Below are 15000 nucleotides of genomic sequence, written 5' to 3'. Positions count from 1 at the left end.
GAGAGACTCGGGAGTAGAGGCGCTGCTCCTTTGCTTGGAAAGGAGCCAGCTTAGGTGGTTCGGGCATCTCGTGTGGATGCCTCACGAACGTCTCCCTAGGGAGGTCCTCGTTGCACGTCCCACTGGGAAAAGACCACGCGGCGCCATGCGGGCCCTAATTAAAGCTGCAAGCAGCATTGGTCGGGCCCGCGTATTTGGCAGGTGCTAGTCCTAAGTGTCCCAATACTTTTGTCAAGTTTTAGTCCCAAGTGTCCCAATACTTTTGTCCAGTGTAAGTGTCCCAATACTTGTGTCCAGTGGTAGTCCTAAGTGTCCCAATACTTTAGTCTACTTTTAGTGCGAAGTGTCCCAATACTTTTGTCTAGTATTCGTCGTAAGTGTCCCAATACTTTTGTCCAGTTTTAGTCCTAAGAGTCCCAATACTTTTGTCCAGTGGCAATCCGAAGTGTCCCAATACTTATGTCAAGTTGTAGTCAAGTGTCCCAATACTTTTGTCAAGTTTTAGTCCCAAGTGGCCCAATACTTTTGTCAAGTTGTAGTAGGCCAAGGACCAGATGGGGGGATTACATCTCCTCTCTTGCCTGGGAACGCTTCGGGATTCCCCAGGAGGAAGTGGCTAATGTTGCTTTGGAGAGGGAAGTCTGGGGGTCTCTGCTGGAGCTGTAGTCCCCGCGACCCGATTACGGATAAGCGGTTGAAGGTGGATGGATGGATGAAATAATGTGCTGTTGTCTAGTGTCTTTGCTGTATAGAGCTCGGCAGGGTAACCATGTAATACTCCACATCAGTAGGTGGCAGCAGGTAGTTCATGGCTTTGTAGAAGTCGGAACGTGTCGAGGATGGTTTGTCCATCCATCCATCCATCTTCTTCCGCTTATCCGAGGTCGGGTCGCGGTGGCAGCAGCTTAAGCAGGGAAGCCCAGACTTCCCTCTCCCCAGCCACTTCGTCCAGCTCTTCCTGTGGGACCCCGAGGCGTTCCCAGGCCAGCCGGGAGACATAGTCTTCCCAACGTGTCCTGGGTCTTCCCCGCGGCCTCCTACCGGAGGGACGTGCCCTAAACACCTCCCTAGGGAGGCGTTCGGGTGGCATGCTGACCAGATGCCCGAACCACCTCATCTGGCTCCTCTCCATGTGGAGGAGCAGTGACTTTACTTTGAGCTCCTCCCGGATGGCAGAGCTTCTCACCCTATCTCTAAGGGAGAGCCCCGCCACCCGGCGGAGGAAACTCATTTCGGCCGCTTGTACCCGTGATCTTGTCCTTTCGGTCATAACCCAAAGCTCATGACCATAGGTGAGGATGGGAACGGAGATCGACCGGTAAATTGAGAGCTTTGCCTTCCGGCTCAGCTCCTTCTTCACCACAACGGATCGATACAGCGTCCGCATTACTGAAGACGCCGCACCGATCCGCCTGTCGATCTCACGATCCACTCTTCCCTCACTCGTGAACAAGACTCCGAGGTACTTGAACTCCTCCACTTGGGGCAAGATCTCCTCCCCAACCCGGAGATGGCACTCCACCCTTTTCCGGGCGAGAACCATGGACTCGGACTTGGAGGTGCTGATCCTCATCCCAGTCGCTTCACACTCAGCTGCGAACCGATCCAGTGAGAGCTGAAGATCCTGGCCAGATGAAGCCATCAGGACCACATCATCTGCAAAAAGCAGAGACCTAATCCTGCAGCCACCAAACGAGATCCCCTCAACGCCTTGACTGCGCCTAGCAATTCTGTCCATAAAAGTTATGAACAGAATCGGTGACAAAGGGCAGCCTTGGCGGAGTCCAACCCTCACTGGAAACGTGTCCGACTTACTGCCGGCAATGCGGACCAAGCTCTGGCACTGATCATACAGGGAGCGGACTGCCACAATCAGACAGTCCGATACCCCGTACTCTCTGAGCACTCCCCACAGGACTTCCCGAGGGACACGGTCGAATGCCTTCTCCAAGTCCACAAAACACATGTAGACTGGTTGGGCAAACTACTTACATGACATGATAATCAAAAATGTCCTCACAAAGAAGGATAGCGTCCACACAACTGAAATAGTCTTGTTTGCCAATGCAAAGCAGGGCAGGCAATAGCGCTCAAAGGAAGGCGTGAAGCTGCTGCAGGAAAACACCAACAATATTTTTAAACGTTTCTGCTGATGGTGTGCCCCCGTAATTTTTTCAGAGAAAAAAATGTGCCTCGGCTCAAAAAAAGGTTGAAAGACACTGCTGTACACCATGTTCATTATCTGTACCTGTCTGGAACCGCCGATTTCAATGAACGCACAGCTGGGGTGGAAGGCTCCTGTCCCGCAGGCGTAGGCATGGGTCGCGTTGTAGTTGTGGAGCACCCTCACGAAGTTAGCGCACTCCTGCCGGGACGAGACGTTGAACATTGCGAAACAAAAACGTGCAGTTCTGCATCGATCGGGTTCAAGTCATTTCCACTAAGACTTCAAGGTCAAGTGAGGTTTTACGTACATTTGAATTTTTGCCAGCCAGTTTGCAAGCGTCCACCCGGTCCCAAGGTGCAGGCCAGTGGATCTAGTAAGAGTTGGAGACAATGCACTATGTTAGGCCTCTGCGCTGTGATTTATGAGCATAATATCAATCTTGACATCATAAAAGATGACAGTCTCCCTCCTGTTGTGGCACAACATTTGCGGAATTTGGCATTCGCTTTATCGTCGTCGTTGCGCAGCCTCGTAACTGTCAGGTCCAGATGCGGTTACCATAAAGCAAAACACGCACAACATACAACCCCCCCCCCCCCTCATCCCCTTCAGTGTGCTGAGCCATGTTCACACATGTGTTATAACAGGCTTATGTGCTTAGCGTGTTGCCTCCCGCTGTAACCTACCAAGGGGAGCTATCGCCAAACTTTGGAGCATGCAAACATACCCCCTTAATGTTAAAAGGACTCCTGAGTCAAAAATGCCGCGGAGGAATTCATACAGAATAAGCTGTGAAAGAACTTAGTATGAACATAGACCGGTAACCCGGTCTTACTATGCGTCACATGAGGACCTGCAAAAAACCGTGACAACAGAATCGGAATCAGAAATACTTGAATAATCCCCGAGGGTAAATTAAAGGGGAACATTATCACAATTTCAGAATGGTTAAAACCATTAAAAATCAGTTCCCAGTGGCTTATAATATTTTTCGAAGTTTTTTTCAAAATTTTACCCATCCTTAAAAAAAGCTTCAAAGTGCCTGATTTTAACCATCGTTATAAACACCCGTCCATTTTCCTGTGACGTCACATAGTGAAGCCAACACAAACAAAAATGGCGGAAAGAACAACAAGATATAGCGACATTAGCTCGGATTCAGACTCGGATTTCAGCGGCTTAAGCGATTCAACAGATTACGCATGTATTTCCTGTGCACTTAAGATGTGACTTTAAGGTTTTACTACTTACGTATAAAATACTACACGGTCTAGCTCCGTCCTATCTTGTCGATTGTATTGTACCATATGTCCCGGCAAGAAATCTGCGTTCAAAGAACTCCGGCTTATTAGTGATTCCCAGAGCCCAAAAAAAGTATGCGGGCTATAGAGCGTTTTCTATTCGGGCTCCAGTACTATGGAATGCCCTCCCGGTAACAATTAGAGATGCTACCTCAGTAGAAGCATTTAAGTCCCATCTTAAAACTCATTTGTATACTCTAGCCTTTAAATAGCCCCCCTGTTAGACCAGTTGATCTGCCGTTTCTTTTCTTCTCTCTTCTGCTCCCCTCTATCCCTTGTGGAGGGGGGGGGGGCACAGGTCCGGTGGCCATGGATGAAGTGCTGGCTGTCCAGAGTCGGGACCCGGGGTGGACCGCTCGCCTGTGCATTGGCTGGGAACATCTCTGCGCTGCTGACCCGTCTCCGCTCGGGATGGTGTCCTGCTGGCCCCACTATGGACTGGACTCTTACTATTATATTGGATCCACTATGGACTGGACTCTCACAATATTATGTCAGACCCACTCGACATCCATTGCTTTCGGTCTCCCCTAGAGGGGGGGGAGGGGTTACCCACATATGCGGTCCTCTCCAAGGTTTCTCATAGTCATTCACATCGACGTCCCACTGGGGTGAGTTTTTCCTTGCCCTTATGTGGGCTTTGTACCGAGGATGTCGTTGTGGCTTGTGCAGCCCTTTGAGACACTTGTGATTTAGGGCTATATAAATAAACATTGATTGATTGATTGATTGATTGATTGAAACGGATGGTTGTAGTGCGGAGGCAGGTGGCGAAAACGAAATTGAAGAAGAAACTGAAGCTATTGAGCCATATCGGTTTGAACCGTATGCAAGCGAAACCGACGAAAACGACACGACAGCCAGCGACACGGGAGAAAGCGAGGACCAATTCGGCGATCGCCTTCTAACCAACGATTGGTATGTGTTTGTTTGGCATTAAAGGAAACTAACAACTATGAACTAGGTTTACAGCATATGAAATACATTTGGCAACAACATGCACTTTGAGAGTGCAGACAGCCCAATTTTCATCAATTAATATATTCTGTAGACATACCCTGGAGTTGATGTCAGCAGGCCAGGGAAGCTAGGGTCGATATTCTTCTCTTGATCATCTTCGGTGGCATAAGGGACGGTGTGAGCCAAGACATCCAGGGGGTTTAGCTCGCTCGTCTGCGGGAACAAACTGCCGCCATTGCTTGCCGTGCTACCAAGGTCCTTTGTCCCTGAATTGCTCACACACTCCGGCAGATTCAATGGGGGTCTGGCGGCAGATTTCTTTGACTTTATCGTTGGAAATGCATCTGCTTTGAGTGTCGCAGGATATCCACACATTCTTGCCATCTCTGTCGTAGCATAGCTTTCGTCGGTAAAGTGTGCGGAACAAACGTCCAATTTCTCGCCACTTTGGCATCTTTGGGCCACTGGTGCAACTTGAATCCGCCCCTGTTGGTGTTGTTACACCCTCCGACAACACACCGACGAGGCATGATGTCTCCAAGGTACGGAAAACAGTCGAAAAAACGGAAAATAACAGAGCTGATTTGACTCGGTGTTTGAGAAAATGGCGGATTGTTTCCCGATGTGAGCGAATATTAGAAAGGCGTTTAATTCGCCAAAATTCACCCATTTAGAGTTCGGAAATCGGTTAAAAAATATATATGGTCTTTTTTCTGCAACATCAAGGTATATATTGACGCTTACATAGGTCTGGTGATAATGTTCCCCTTTAAGATTGTCAGCACAATCCCATTCAAGAGCAGGATCAAACATTACAGGGAGACAGAACAGGATCGCTGACGGGTCTGCCAACTTCCGGCGCCCCTTACAAAAAAGGTGGGAAACAGGTAAAATATTCAGTCTAAGCCCGGGCCCCTGGAGAGGGGGTCCAGACTAAGGCCAAGGGGAAAAAAACTCATACCAACCATAAACATGTGTGTAAGAGGGAAACATCAAAGAACACAAAGGACATTAAAGACATTAAGACCAGAGAGATCATCGTCGACTTCAGGAGGAGCAGCACCGACCCTGCCCCCCTCTACATCAACGGCGAGCGTGTAGAGAGGGTCCACACCTTCAGGTACCTTGGAGTCCACATCTCTAATGACTTCTCCTGGACAGTCAACACCACATCAATCATCAAGAAGGCTCAGCAGCGGCTACACTTCCTTAGAGTCCTCGGGAAGTACAACCTGAAGCCTGACCTGCTGCTGACCTTCTACCGCTCGTCCATCGAGAGCCTGCTGACCTACTGTATTACGGTATGGTACGGCAGCTGCACTGCAGCAGACAGGGAGAGGCTGCAAAGAGTGGTCAAGACGGCTCAGAAGATCATCGGCCGCCCTCTCCCCTCTCTGACGGACATCTACACCTCCCGCTGCCTCAACAGAGCCAGTGCCATCATCAAGGACAGCACCCACCCTGGCTCTGATCTGTTCCACCTGCTGCCCTCTGGGAAGCGCTACAGGTGCATTAAAACCAAAACAAACAGGCTAAAGAACAGCTTCTTCCCCAGGGCCATAACCATCCTGAACGGACTGCCCCATTGTCCCTCATAACTGCCTTCTCTTCGGTGCAATAACCCATTCCACCAACCACCCTGTTTTTGTTGTTTTTTTTCATGTATATATTAATTTCACACCATATTCATTGCACTTCTACATTTTTTATATTTTTATATATTTGCACATTGTTTTTCTAGCATGCACACATCGCACTGTATGGAATGGCCTCAATCTCGTTACCTTGCGTAATGACAATAAAGCTGATTCTGATTCTGATTCTGATTCTGATTAAAGAGCAGAGCCAATGCAAGCAGCCACTTCTACGCACAGCCACAACAGTAAGCATATACACCGTGGTGGCCTCTGCGATGTTCCATGTCATCGTCTGCTGGGGGGAGCATGGCCAGAGACAGGAGCAGACCCAACAAAGCAACCAAGAGAGTCGACTCCACCCTCGGCCGCCCACCAACTCTCGGCCAGTGTCCAGTCCGCATGGATACGTCCAAGGAGACCGAGGTGTCCGATACCTGCTCATTCAGCCAAGACACTGTGAAAGCTTGTCCGTCCCGGCGCTCAGCGCCAGCTCCGCAGCCCTGTCTCTTCATCCGCATCTCCTCCAGTCTCTCCAAAAAGGACTGGTCTCCATGGCCAAAAGGCTGCCGTGAGGCAGATCCAGAAGTTCACAAAAAAGCACCGCAGAAGTCACGAAAGTGCCACCACTTTCGTGACTTAGACACTAGGGGCGGTATGGCGTAGTGGGTAGAGCGGCCGTGCCAGAAACCTGAGAGTTGCAGGTTCGCTCCCCGCCTCTTGACATCCAAATTGTTTCCGTTGTGTCCTTGGGCAGGACACTTCACCCTTGCTCCCGGTGCGCGGTATGGCGTAGTGGGTAGAGCGGCCGTGCCAGAAACCTGAGAGTTGCAGGTTCGCTCCCCGCTGGTCTCCAAGGCCAAAAGGCTGCCTTGAGGCAGATCCAGAAGTTCACAAAAAAGCACCGCAGAAGTCACAAAAGTGCCACCACTTTCGTGACTTAGACACTAGGGGCGGTATGGCGTAGTGGGTAGAGCGGCCGTGCCAGAAACCTGAGAGTTGCAGGTTCGCTCCCCGCCTCTTGACATCCAAATCGTTTCCGTTGTGTCCTTGGGCAGGACACTTCACCCTTGCTCCCGGTGCGCGGTATGGCGTAGTGGGTAGAGTGACTGTGCCAGAAACCTGAGGGTTGCAGGTTCGCTCCCCGCCTCTTGACATCCAAATCGCTTCCGTTGTGTCCTTGGGCAGGACACTTCACCCTTGCCCCCGGTGCCGCTCACACTGGTGAATGAATGATAAATGAATGATAGATAGTGGTTGGAGGGGCCGTAGGCGCAAACTGGCAGCCTCACTTCCGTCAGTCTACCCCAAGGCAGCTGTGGCTACAAATGTAGCTTACCACCACCAGGTGTGAATGAATGATGGGTTCCCACTTCTCTGTGAGCGCTTTGAGTATCTAATAATAGAAAAAGCGCGATATAAAATCTAATCCATTATTATTATTAGGGCCCGCATGGCCCATTGTATAAGGACTCCCAAAGGGAGTCCTTATACAATGGGACATAAGGACTTATTGAATTTGTAAGGTTTTATTCTTTATTCTTTATTCTTCCACCGCCACGTTAAACTGTAATTTGACCCACTTAACATGCTTCACAACTCACCATATTTGACCCACACATCAGGACCTGCGAAAATTTTCTTTTTTAAAAAAAACGAACAACAAAACTCAAAATTGCGCTCTAGCGCTCCCTAGAAAAAAAAACTAGACTGCCTGTAACTCCCACTAGGAAGGTTGGAGAGACATGAAACAAAAACCACTATGTAGGTCTGACTTAGACCTACATTTCATAATAGTACATTCTTGGGCTAAAATCAACAGGAAGTTGGCAATTCCCCCTTCAAGACAAAAAAGTACTAAAAACAGTCACTTTTGTGATCTAATAAAAAAACCTAACCCCAAATCTCCAAATTGTGCTCTAGCGCAATTTTTTAATAAAACGCACAGAAAACTGCTCCTCGGATGAAAAAACTGACAAAACTGCCTGTAACTCCCACTGGAAAGGTCGGAGAGACATGAAACAAAAACCTCTATGTAGGTCTCACTTAGACCTACATTTCATAAATTGACAACCCCCAGCAAAAATAAACAGGAAGTTTGTTATTCCCCCTTCAAAACAATTTTTTTGTAAAAACCGGTCACCTTCCTTCAAAAACTATCTCCTCTGAGCGCGTTTGTCGTTTCGGCTTCAAACTAACACTAAACCCTTGTGTATAAAATAACAGAACAGCATTTTAATACCTGCTCCGGTTTTGATTTTATGAGCCTTCAAAGACCCGCTGCGCTGATGCTGCTGCGCTGCTGTTTTTTTAAGATGGCTGCTTAAAAGCAGGAAGCACCAGCGTGCCCACACAATGCAGACAAGGTAGGTACACTAGACAAAAGTATTGGGACACTTATGACTACCACCGGACAAAAGTATTGGGACACTTAGGCCGAAAACTGGACAAAAGTATTGGGACACTTAGGCCGAAAACTGGACAAAAGTATTGGGACACTTGGGACTACAACTTGACAAAAGTATTGGGACACTTAGGACTAAAACTGGACAAAAGTATTGGGACACTTAGGACTAGCACTTGCCAAATACGCGGGCCCGACCAACGCTGCTTGCAGCTTCAATTATTATTATTATTACTTTCAAGACTTCACAGTCCCAAAGGGTCCCGAACCAAAAGGAAAACAAAAAAAACTAGTTCAGAACCTCACAAAATGCCTGCTACTAAGTGTCAGTTTCTAAAAAAGACCGTGACGCTTGTGGTTCTAGATCAGGTTCACCGTCAAAGCTCCCCAAAGCCCTGAAAATTAGTCTCGCAGTGCTAATCTCGTCTGAATCAGTATCAGTGACCAGAGAGGCAACAGTCTGAGAGCAGCATGAAGAGTTAAAACAACCAGATAAGCATCAAATAAACACATGGCCACCCCGACCGCAGGTCAACCTCAGCTGCGTTAACATTCACTCATGAACTCAAACATATGGAGAGTGCTTGTGTCTGTTTTTGTGTCGAATGGCTCTTTATTGAATGTATGAGATGTGGTGTTGACATATGACGACCCGGAGCGGACAGAAAGTGGAGGCCTTTGCTCTCACAATACACGGCCTGAGTTCATTTCAGTGTACTGTATACAAACTGCATCGCAGGTTAGGGTTTGAATGTCAGGATACATTACATGGCTGTCTTTAATCATCAATCATCAATCAATCAATGTTTATTTATATAGCCCTAAATCACAAGTGTCTCAAAGGGCTGCACAAGCCACAACGACATCCTCGGTACAGACCACATAAGGGCAAGGAAAAACTCACCCCAGTGGGACGTCGATGTGAATGACTATGAGAAACCTTGGAGAGGACCGCATATGTGGGTAACCCCCCCTCTAGGGAGACCAAATGCAATGGATGTCGAGTGGGTCTAACATAATATTGTGAGGGTCCAGTCCATAGTGGATCCAGCATAACAGTAAGAGTCCAGTCCACAGTGGGGTCAGCAGGAAACCATCCCGAGCGGAGACAGGTCAGCAGCGCAGAGATGTTCCCAACCGATATACAGGCGAGCGGTCCACCCCGGGTCCCGACCCCGGACAGCCAGCACCCCATCCATGGCCACCGGATCTGTGTGTCTCCCCTTCCACAAGGGATAGGGGGGAGCAGAGGAGAAAAGAAAAGAAACGGCAGATCAACTGGTCTAAAAAAAGGGGGGCTATTCAAAGGCTAGAGTATACAAATGAGTTTTGAGATGGGACTTAAATGTTTCTACTGAGGTAGCATCTCTAACTGTTACCGGGAGGGCATTCCATAGTACTGGAGCCCCAATAGAAAACGCTCTACAGCCCGCAGACTTTTTTTGGGCTCTGGGAATCACTAATAAGCCGGAGTTCTTTGAACGCAGATTTCTTGCCGGGGACATATGGTACAATACAATCGGCAAGATAGGCTGGAGCTAGACCGTGTAGTATTTTATACGTAAGTAGTAAAACCTTAAAGTCGCATCTTAAGTGCACAGGAAGCCAGTGCAGGTGAGCCAGTATAGGTATATATATATATGTATATATGTATATAAAGGTGTATATACAGTATAGGCGTAATATGATCAAACTTTCTTGTTCTTGTCAAAAGTCTAGCAGCCGCATTTTGTACCAACTGTAATCTTTTAATGCTAGACATAGGGAGACCCCAAAATAATACGTTACAGTAATCGAGACGAGACGTAACGAACGCATGAATAATGATCTCGGCGTCGCTAGTGGACAAAATGGAACGAATTTTAGCGATATTACGGAGATGAAAGAAGGCCGTTTTAGTAACACTCTTAATGTGTGACTCAAAGGAGAGAGTTGGGTCGAAGATAATACCCAGATTCTTTACTGAGTCGCTTTGTGTAATTGTTTGGTTGTCAAATGTTAAGGTGGTATTATCAAATAAATGTCGGTGTTTAGCAGGACCGATAATCAGCATTTCCGTTTTCTTGGCGTTGAGTTGCAAGAAGTTAGCGGACATCCATTGTTTAATTTCATTAAGACACGCCTCCAGCTGACTACATTCCGGCGTGTTGGTCAGCTTTAGGGGCATGTAGAGTTGGCTGTCATCAGCATAACAATGAAAGCTAACACCGTATTTGCGTATGATGTCGCCTAGCGGCGGCAACATGTAAATACTAAAGAGTGCAGGGCCAAGAACCGAACCTTGGGGGACTCCGCACGTTACCTTAACATAGTCCGAGGTCACATTGTTATGGGAGACGTATTGCATCCTGTCAGTAAGATAAGAGTTAAACCACGACAAGGCTAAGTCTGACATACCAATACGTGTTTTGATACGCTCTAATAAAATGTTATGATCGACGGTATGGAAAGCAGCGCTAAGATCAAGAAGCAGCAACATAGATGACGCATCAGAATCAATCTTTAGCATTCATGTTATTAGCAGATGGTACTAAGATCCCAACAGCATGTTGGAAAGATAGTGTAGGATCTTTTTGTTCTGACCTAAGTTCAATACCCCTAATTGGTAACTGGGCGCTTCCACATAAAATAGTAACTGGTCTGTATTTTTACAGCGCTTTACTATATCAATACGCAGTGGTGGGCCGTCAGGGCCAGCAAGACCTTTTCTGCTGGCTTAACATAACCAGAAATCATGATGATAATTAAAGATAAAAGTGACTTTTTATTTACTTTCCCTAACTATCTAAAGCAGGGGTGCTCATTACGTCGATCGCGAGCTACTGGTCGATCTCGGAGGGTGTGTCAGTCGATCACCAGCCAGGCATTAAAAAAATAGTCCTAAAAATGAGCGATCATAAATCTTCACTATGACGTCACTTTCGTCACTTGATTGACATTCACGGCACCCGAGGGTCTTCTGAGATGACGCTGGCTGCTGCCAGCTCGTTAAAATTACCGACTGGAAGGCGAGAAACACTTTATTTCAACAGACTCTGGCGCCGTACCTGTCGTCAAAACTCCAAAGACCGACTGCACAGTTGCACAGTTGCGCTAACAAAATAAGAGTCTCAGAAAGCTGGCATGCACAAGCTAGCAAGCTACGCAGTTTGCCGACAATGTATTTCTTGTAAAGTGTATACAAAGGAGTACGGAAGCTGGACAAATAAGATGCCAAAAACCAACCACTTTCATGTGGTATTGGACAGAAAGGAGACTTTTTTCTCCTCCATTCGAAAATGCGGACATTATCAGCACCACTGTCTGATTCCAATCAATGCAAGTCATCACAATCAGGTAATACACCAACTTATATTCTTGTCTTCATGAAAGAAAGGAATCTATATGTGTTAAACATGCGTGTATTATCTTTAAACACCTTTAACTTATTAACAATATTAACTATATGTGTTAAACATGCTTGTATTATCTTTAAACACCTTTAACTTGTTAACAATATTAACTATATGTGTTAAACATGCTTGTATTATCTTTAAACACCTTTAACTTGTTAACAATATTAACTATATGTATTAAACATTCTTGTATTATCATTAAACACCTTTAATTTTTTAACAATATTAACTATGTGTTAAACATGCTTGTATTATCATTAAACACCTTTAACTTGTTAACAATATTAACTATATTTATTAAACATACTTGTATTATCATTAAACACCTTTAATTTTTTAACAATATTAACTATATGTGTTAAACATGCTTGTATTATCATTAAACACCTTTAACTTGTTAACAAAAACATATATTTCATAAATAAGTAAATACAAATGATATATATGAATGAGGTAGATCCCCACGACTTGATCAATTGAAAAGTAGCTCGCCTGCAGAACAAGTGTGAGCACCCCTGATCTAAAAGTATTCATATTCTCTTCATGTCATATTATGCTCCTTCCAACGCTGTTGTTTTAGGTTAGAGTTTTTTATCCAATCAGAATTCAGCTAACTTATGTTGCCATGCTATACAAAATCTGCCCGAGGCCTTCAGAATCAACAATGCGGGCGTCCGTGCGCTGTAAGTGAACAGACACAACCGGTTGATAGACAATTGCATTAGCCAAGAGACCATCCTCATCGGGCTCACCTCGGATGGCGACGAGTCCGCCTACAGGAGAGAGGTGGACCGGCTGGCGTCCTGGTGCAGCCTAAACAACCTGGAGCTGAACGCCCAGAAAAAAGTGGAGATGATCTTGGACTTCAGGAAACTCACAGCCCCACCAACCCCCATCACCCTGATTGACTCACGCACCACCGTCTTCATTGTGGACTCCTTCCGTTTCTTGGGCACCACCATCACCCAGGACCTCAAGTGGGAGCCGACCATCAGCTCCCTCATCAAGAAGGCCCAGCAGAGGATGTACTTCCTTCGGCAGTTGAGGAAACTTAAGGTGCCGACCGAGATGCTGGTGCAGTTTTACTCAGCCATCATCGAGTCCATCGTCACCTCCGTGTGGTTCCCTGGCGCCACAGTCCAGGATAAGCATTGACTGCAGCGCATCGTACGTGCTGCTGAGAGGGTGATTGGCTGCAAGCTCCCATCCTTCCAGGACCTGTTCTCCTCCAGGACCAGGAGGTGTGTGGGTCGGACCACAGCTGACTCTTCTCACCCTGGACACAAACTATTCTCCCCTCTCCCCTCAGGCAGGAGACTATGGTGCATCCAGACCCACACCTCCCACCACCTGAACAGTTTTTTCCCTTCGACCACCGGGCACATGAACAATAACAAGATCTGATAGCTCAGTTACAGCTCATGTTATTCTATTCTGTGTTATACGTGTTTTATGTTGCACGATTGCACCAAGAAAAATTCCTAGTTTGTGAACCCGTTCTCAAACAATGGCAATACAAACTATTCTGATCCTGATTCTGATTCTGATTCTGAGTTGTTGTCAGCATGGCCTTTTAGCTGGCCTTACGCTGTGATTGGATACTCAGTTGGGAGTCCCAAGTGAGTATCCAATCACAAGTTGCGAAAACAGGAAATGGCACCACAGCCATACGAACCATAGAAAACCACAGAAAACTCACCGGTACTCCCAAAGAAGGAGAGCAACATGTTGATTAGGTGGCAGATATATATTTGCAAGACCAGTTTCAAGAAGAATACTTAAGAAAAACTAGATCTTGTGAGACGAGGTCGGCCGACGCTGGAAGCAATCCCGGCGGTTAAATGGTTTGCCCGCGACTTTCACACGAATCAATCGACTATGACCAACTACGAGCGGTACCACTGGCTTATACGGCGCCGAATGCGTGCTACAAATTTTGATTTCAAATATTTTATTCCTTAATTTTGTCATGTTTCATTTCATTTGACAGTACCATGTAAGATATGTTTTAATTGCTGAAGCGGGTTTATCGAATGTTAAATACGCAGAAAAATAGACCGTTGTGTACACTGTTGACGGGATCCAATGCGTAGTAGTGTGCTAGTGGGTTTCTGTATAGTATCTCCAGGCGTGTCCATGTGGTGACATCAATTACGGTATTTTGAGAGGTGAAGTCGGACTAAGTAGGACATCACTGAAGGCCTAGGTGAGAAACGCATGGCCCGCCATTGCCAAACTGATACCCAACTTCACCAATTCACACATTGATAGCGGAAGATAGAGCCTGCTCAGTGGCTGATTAGAGTCTCCGCCCTGATATCGGTAGGTCGTGAGTTCAAACCCCGGCCGAGTCATACCAAAGTCTATAAAAAATGGGACCCATTACTTCCCTGCTTGGCTCTCAGCATCAAGGGTTGGAATTGGGGGTTGAATCTATTCCCGGGCCCACTGCTCCCCTCACCTCCCAGGGGGTGATCAAGGGTGATGGGTCAAATGCAGAGAACAATTTCACCACACCTAGTGTGTGTGTGAGACAATCATGGGTAAAGAAAAAGTAAAGAAGCAAAGAAGATAGGCGCTAACCCCGACCGATCAGGAGCAAGCTGGGTGAAGTGTCTCGCCCAAGGGCGCAACAGCCGTGGCAAGGATACGAACCAAGAACCCTCGTGTTGCAAGACGGCCCCCTCGACACTACTTCCTCATGCATGTACTGAAGACGCAACATCAGGAGCAACTGTGGGTTCAGTATCTTGACATAGTCACTCGAGGGGGGGACTCCACGACCTAGTTGTGAAACAACCACTCCAGTTAGCTCAGCCATGCCATGGAGTAAACAGGTTTGAGTTTGGCAATGTTTGAAACGTGGGTCACGTTCAGCCCGTTTTGTTGTTGTTTGAAATCAAAACACGTGGTCCTACAGAGCAAGGACAGGTCACTCCTGACGAGGGACACTTTTGTTGGTCTTGGGGACTTCATTGAGCTACAAATTAAATCAACGCCATGTTCTTGCTCTGTCTGTACTTGGGTTGTTTTGCTGACCAGTTGTGTTTTGTGGAGACAACATGGCGTCTGTCTAGTCTCTTTGATGTGTCATGTTTCCTTTATTGTCTTTTTCTACTGACAAACTGTTGGGCGGCAT

General features: G+C 46.8%; 1 protein-coding gene across 1 annotated transcript in view; it reads right to left on the bottom strand.

Annotated features, from left to right (window-relative positions):
• sema3d (sema domain, immunoglobulin domain (Ig), short basic domain, secreted, (semaphorin) 3D) overlaps positions 1–15000 on the bottom strand; it is a 216130-nt gene that overhangs the window by 86613 nt on the left and 114517 nt on the right. Inside the window, exons 4-5 of the mRNA XM_061970443.2 lie at positions 2475–2537; positions 2249–2365 (exon numbers count right to left, since the gene is read on the bottom strand). Coding sequence (XP_061826427.2) covers positions 2249–2365; positions 2475–2537 — 180 coding nt within the window. The remainder of the gene's footprint in view (positions 1–2248; positions 2366–2474; positions 2538–15000) is intronic.

Source organism: Nerophis lumbriciformis, linkage group LG10 (assembly GCF_033978685.3).
Source record: "Nerophis lumbriciformis linkage group LG10, RoL_Nlum_v2.1, whole genome shotgun sequence".
In the NCBI taxonomy this organism is placed as follows: domain Eukaryota; kingdom Metazoa; phylum Chordata; class Actinopteri; order Syngnathiformes; family Syngnathidae; genus Nerophis; species Nerophis lumbriciformis.
Note: the sequence above shows the minus strand (reverse complement) of the source record. Positions and strands in the feature narration are given on the sequence as shown.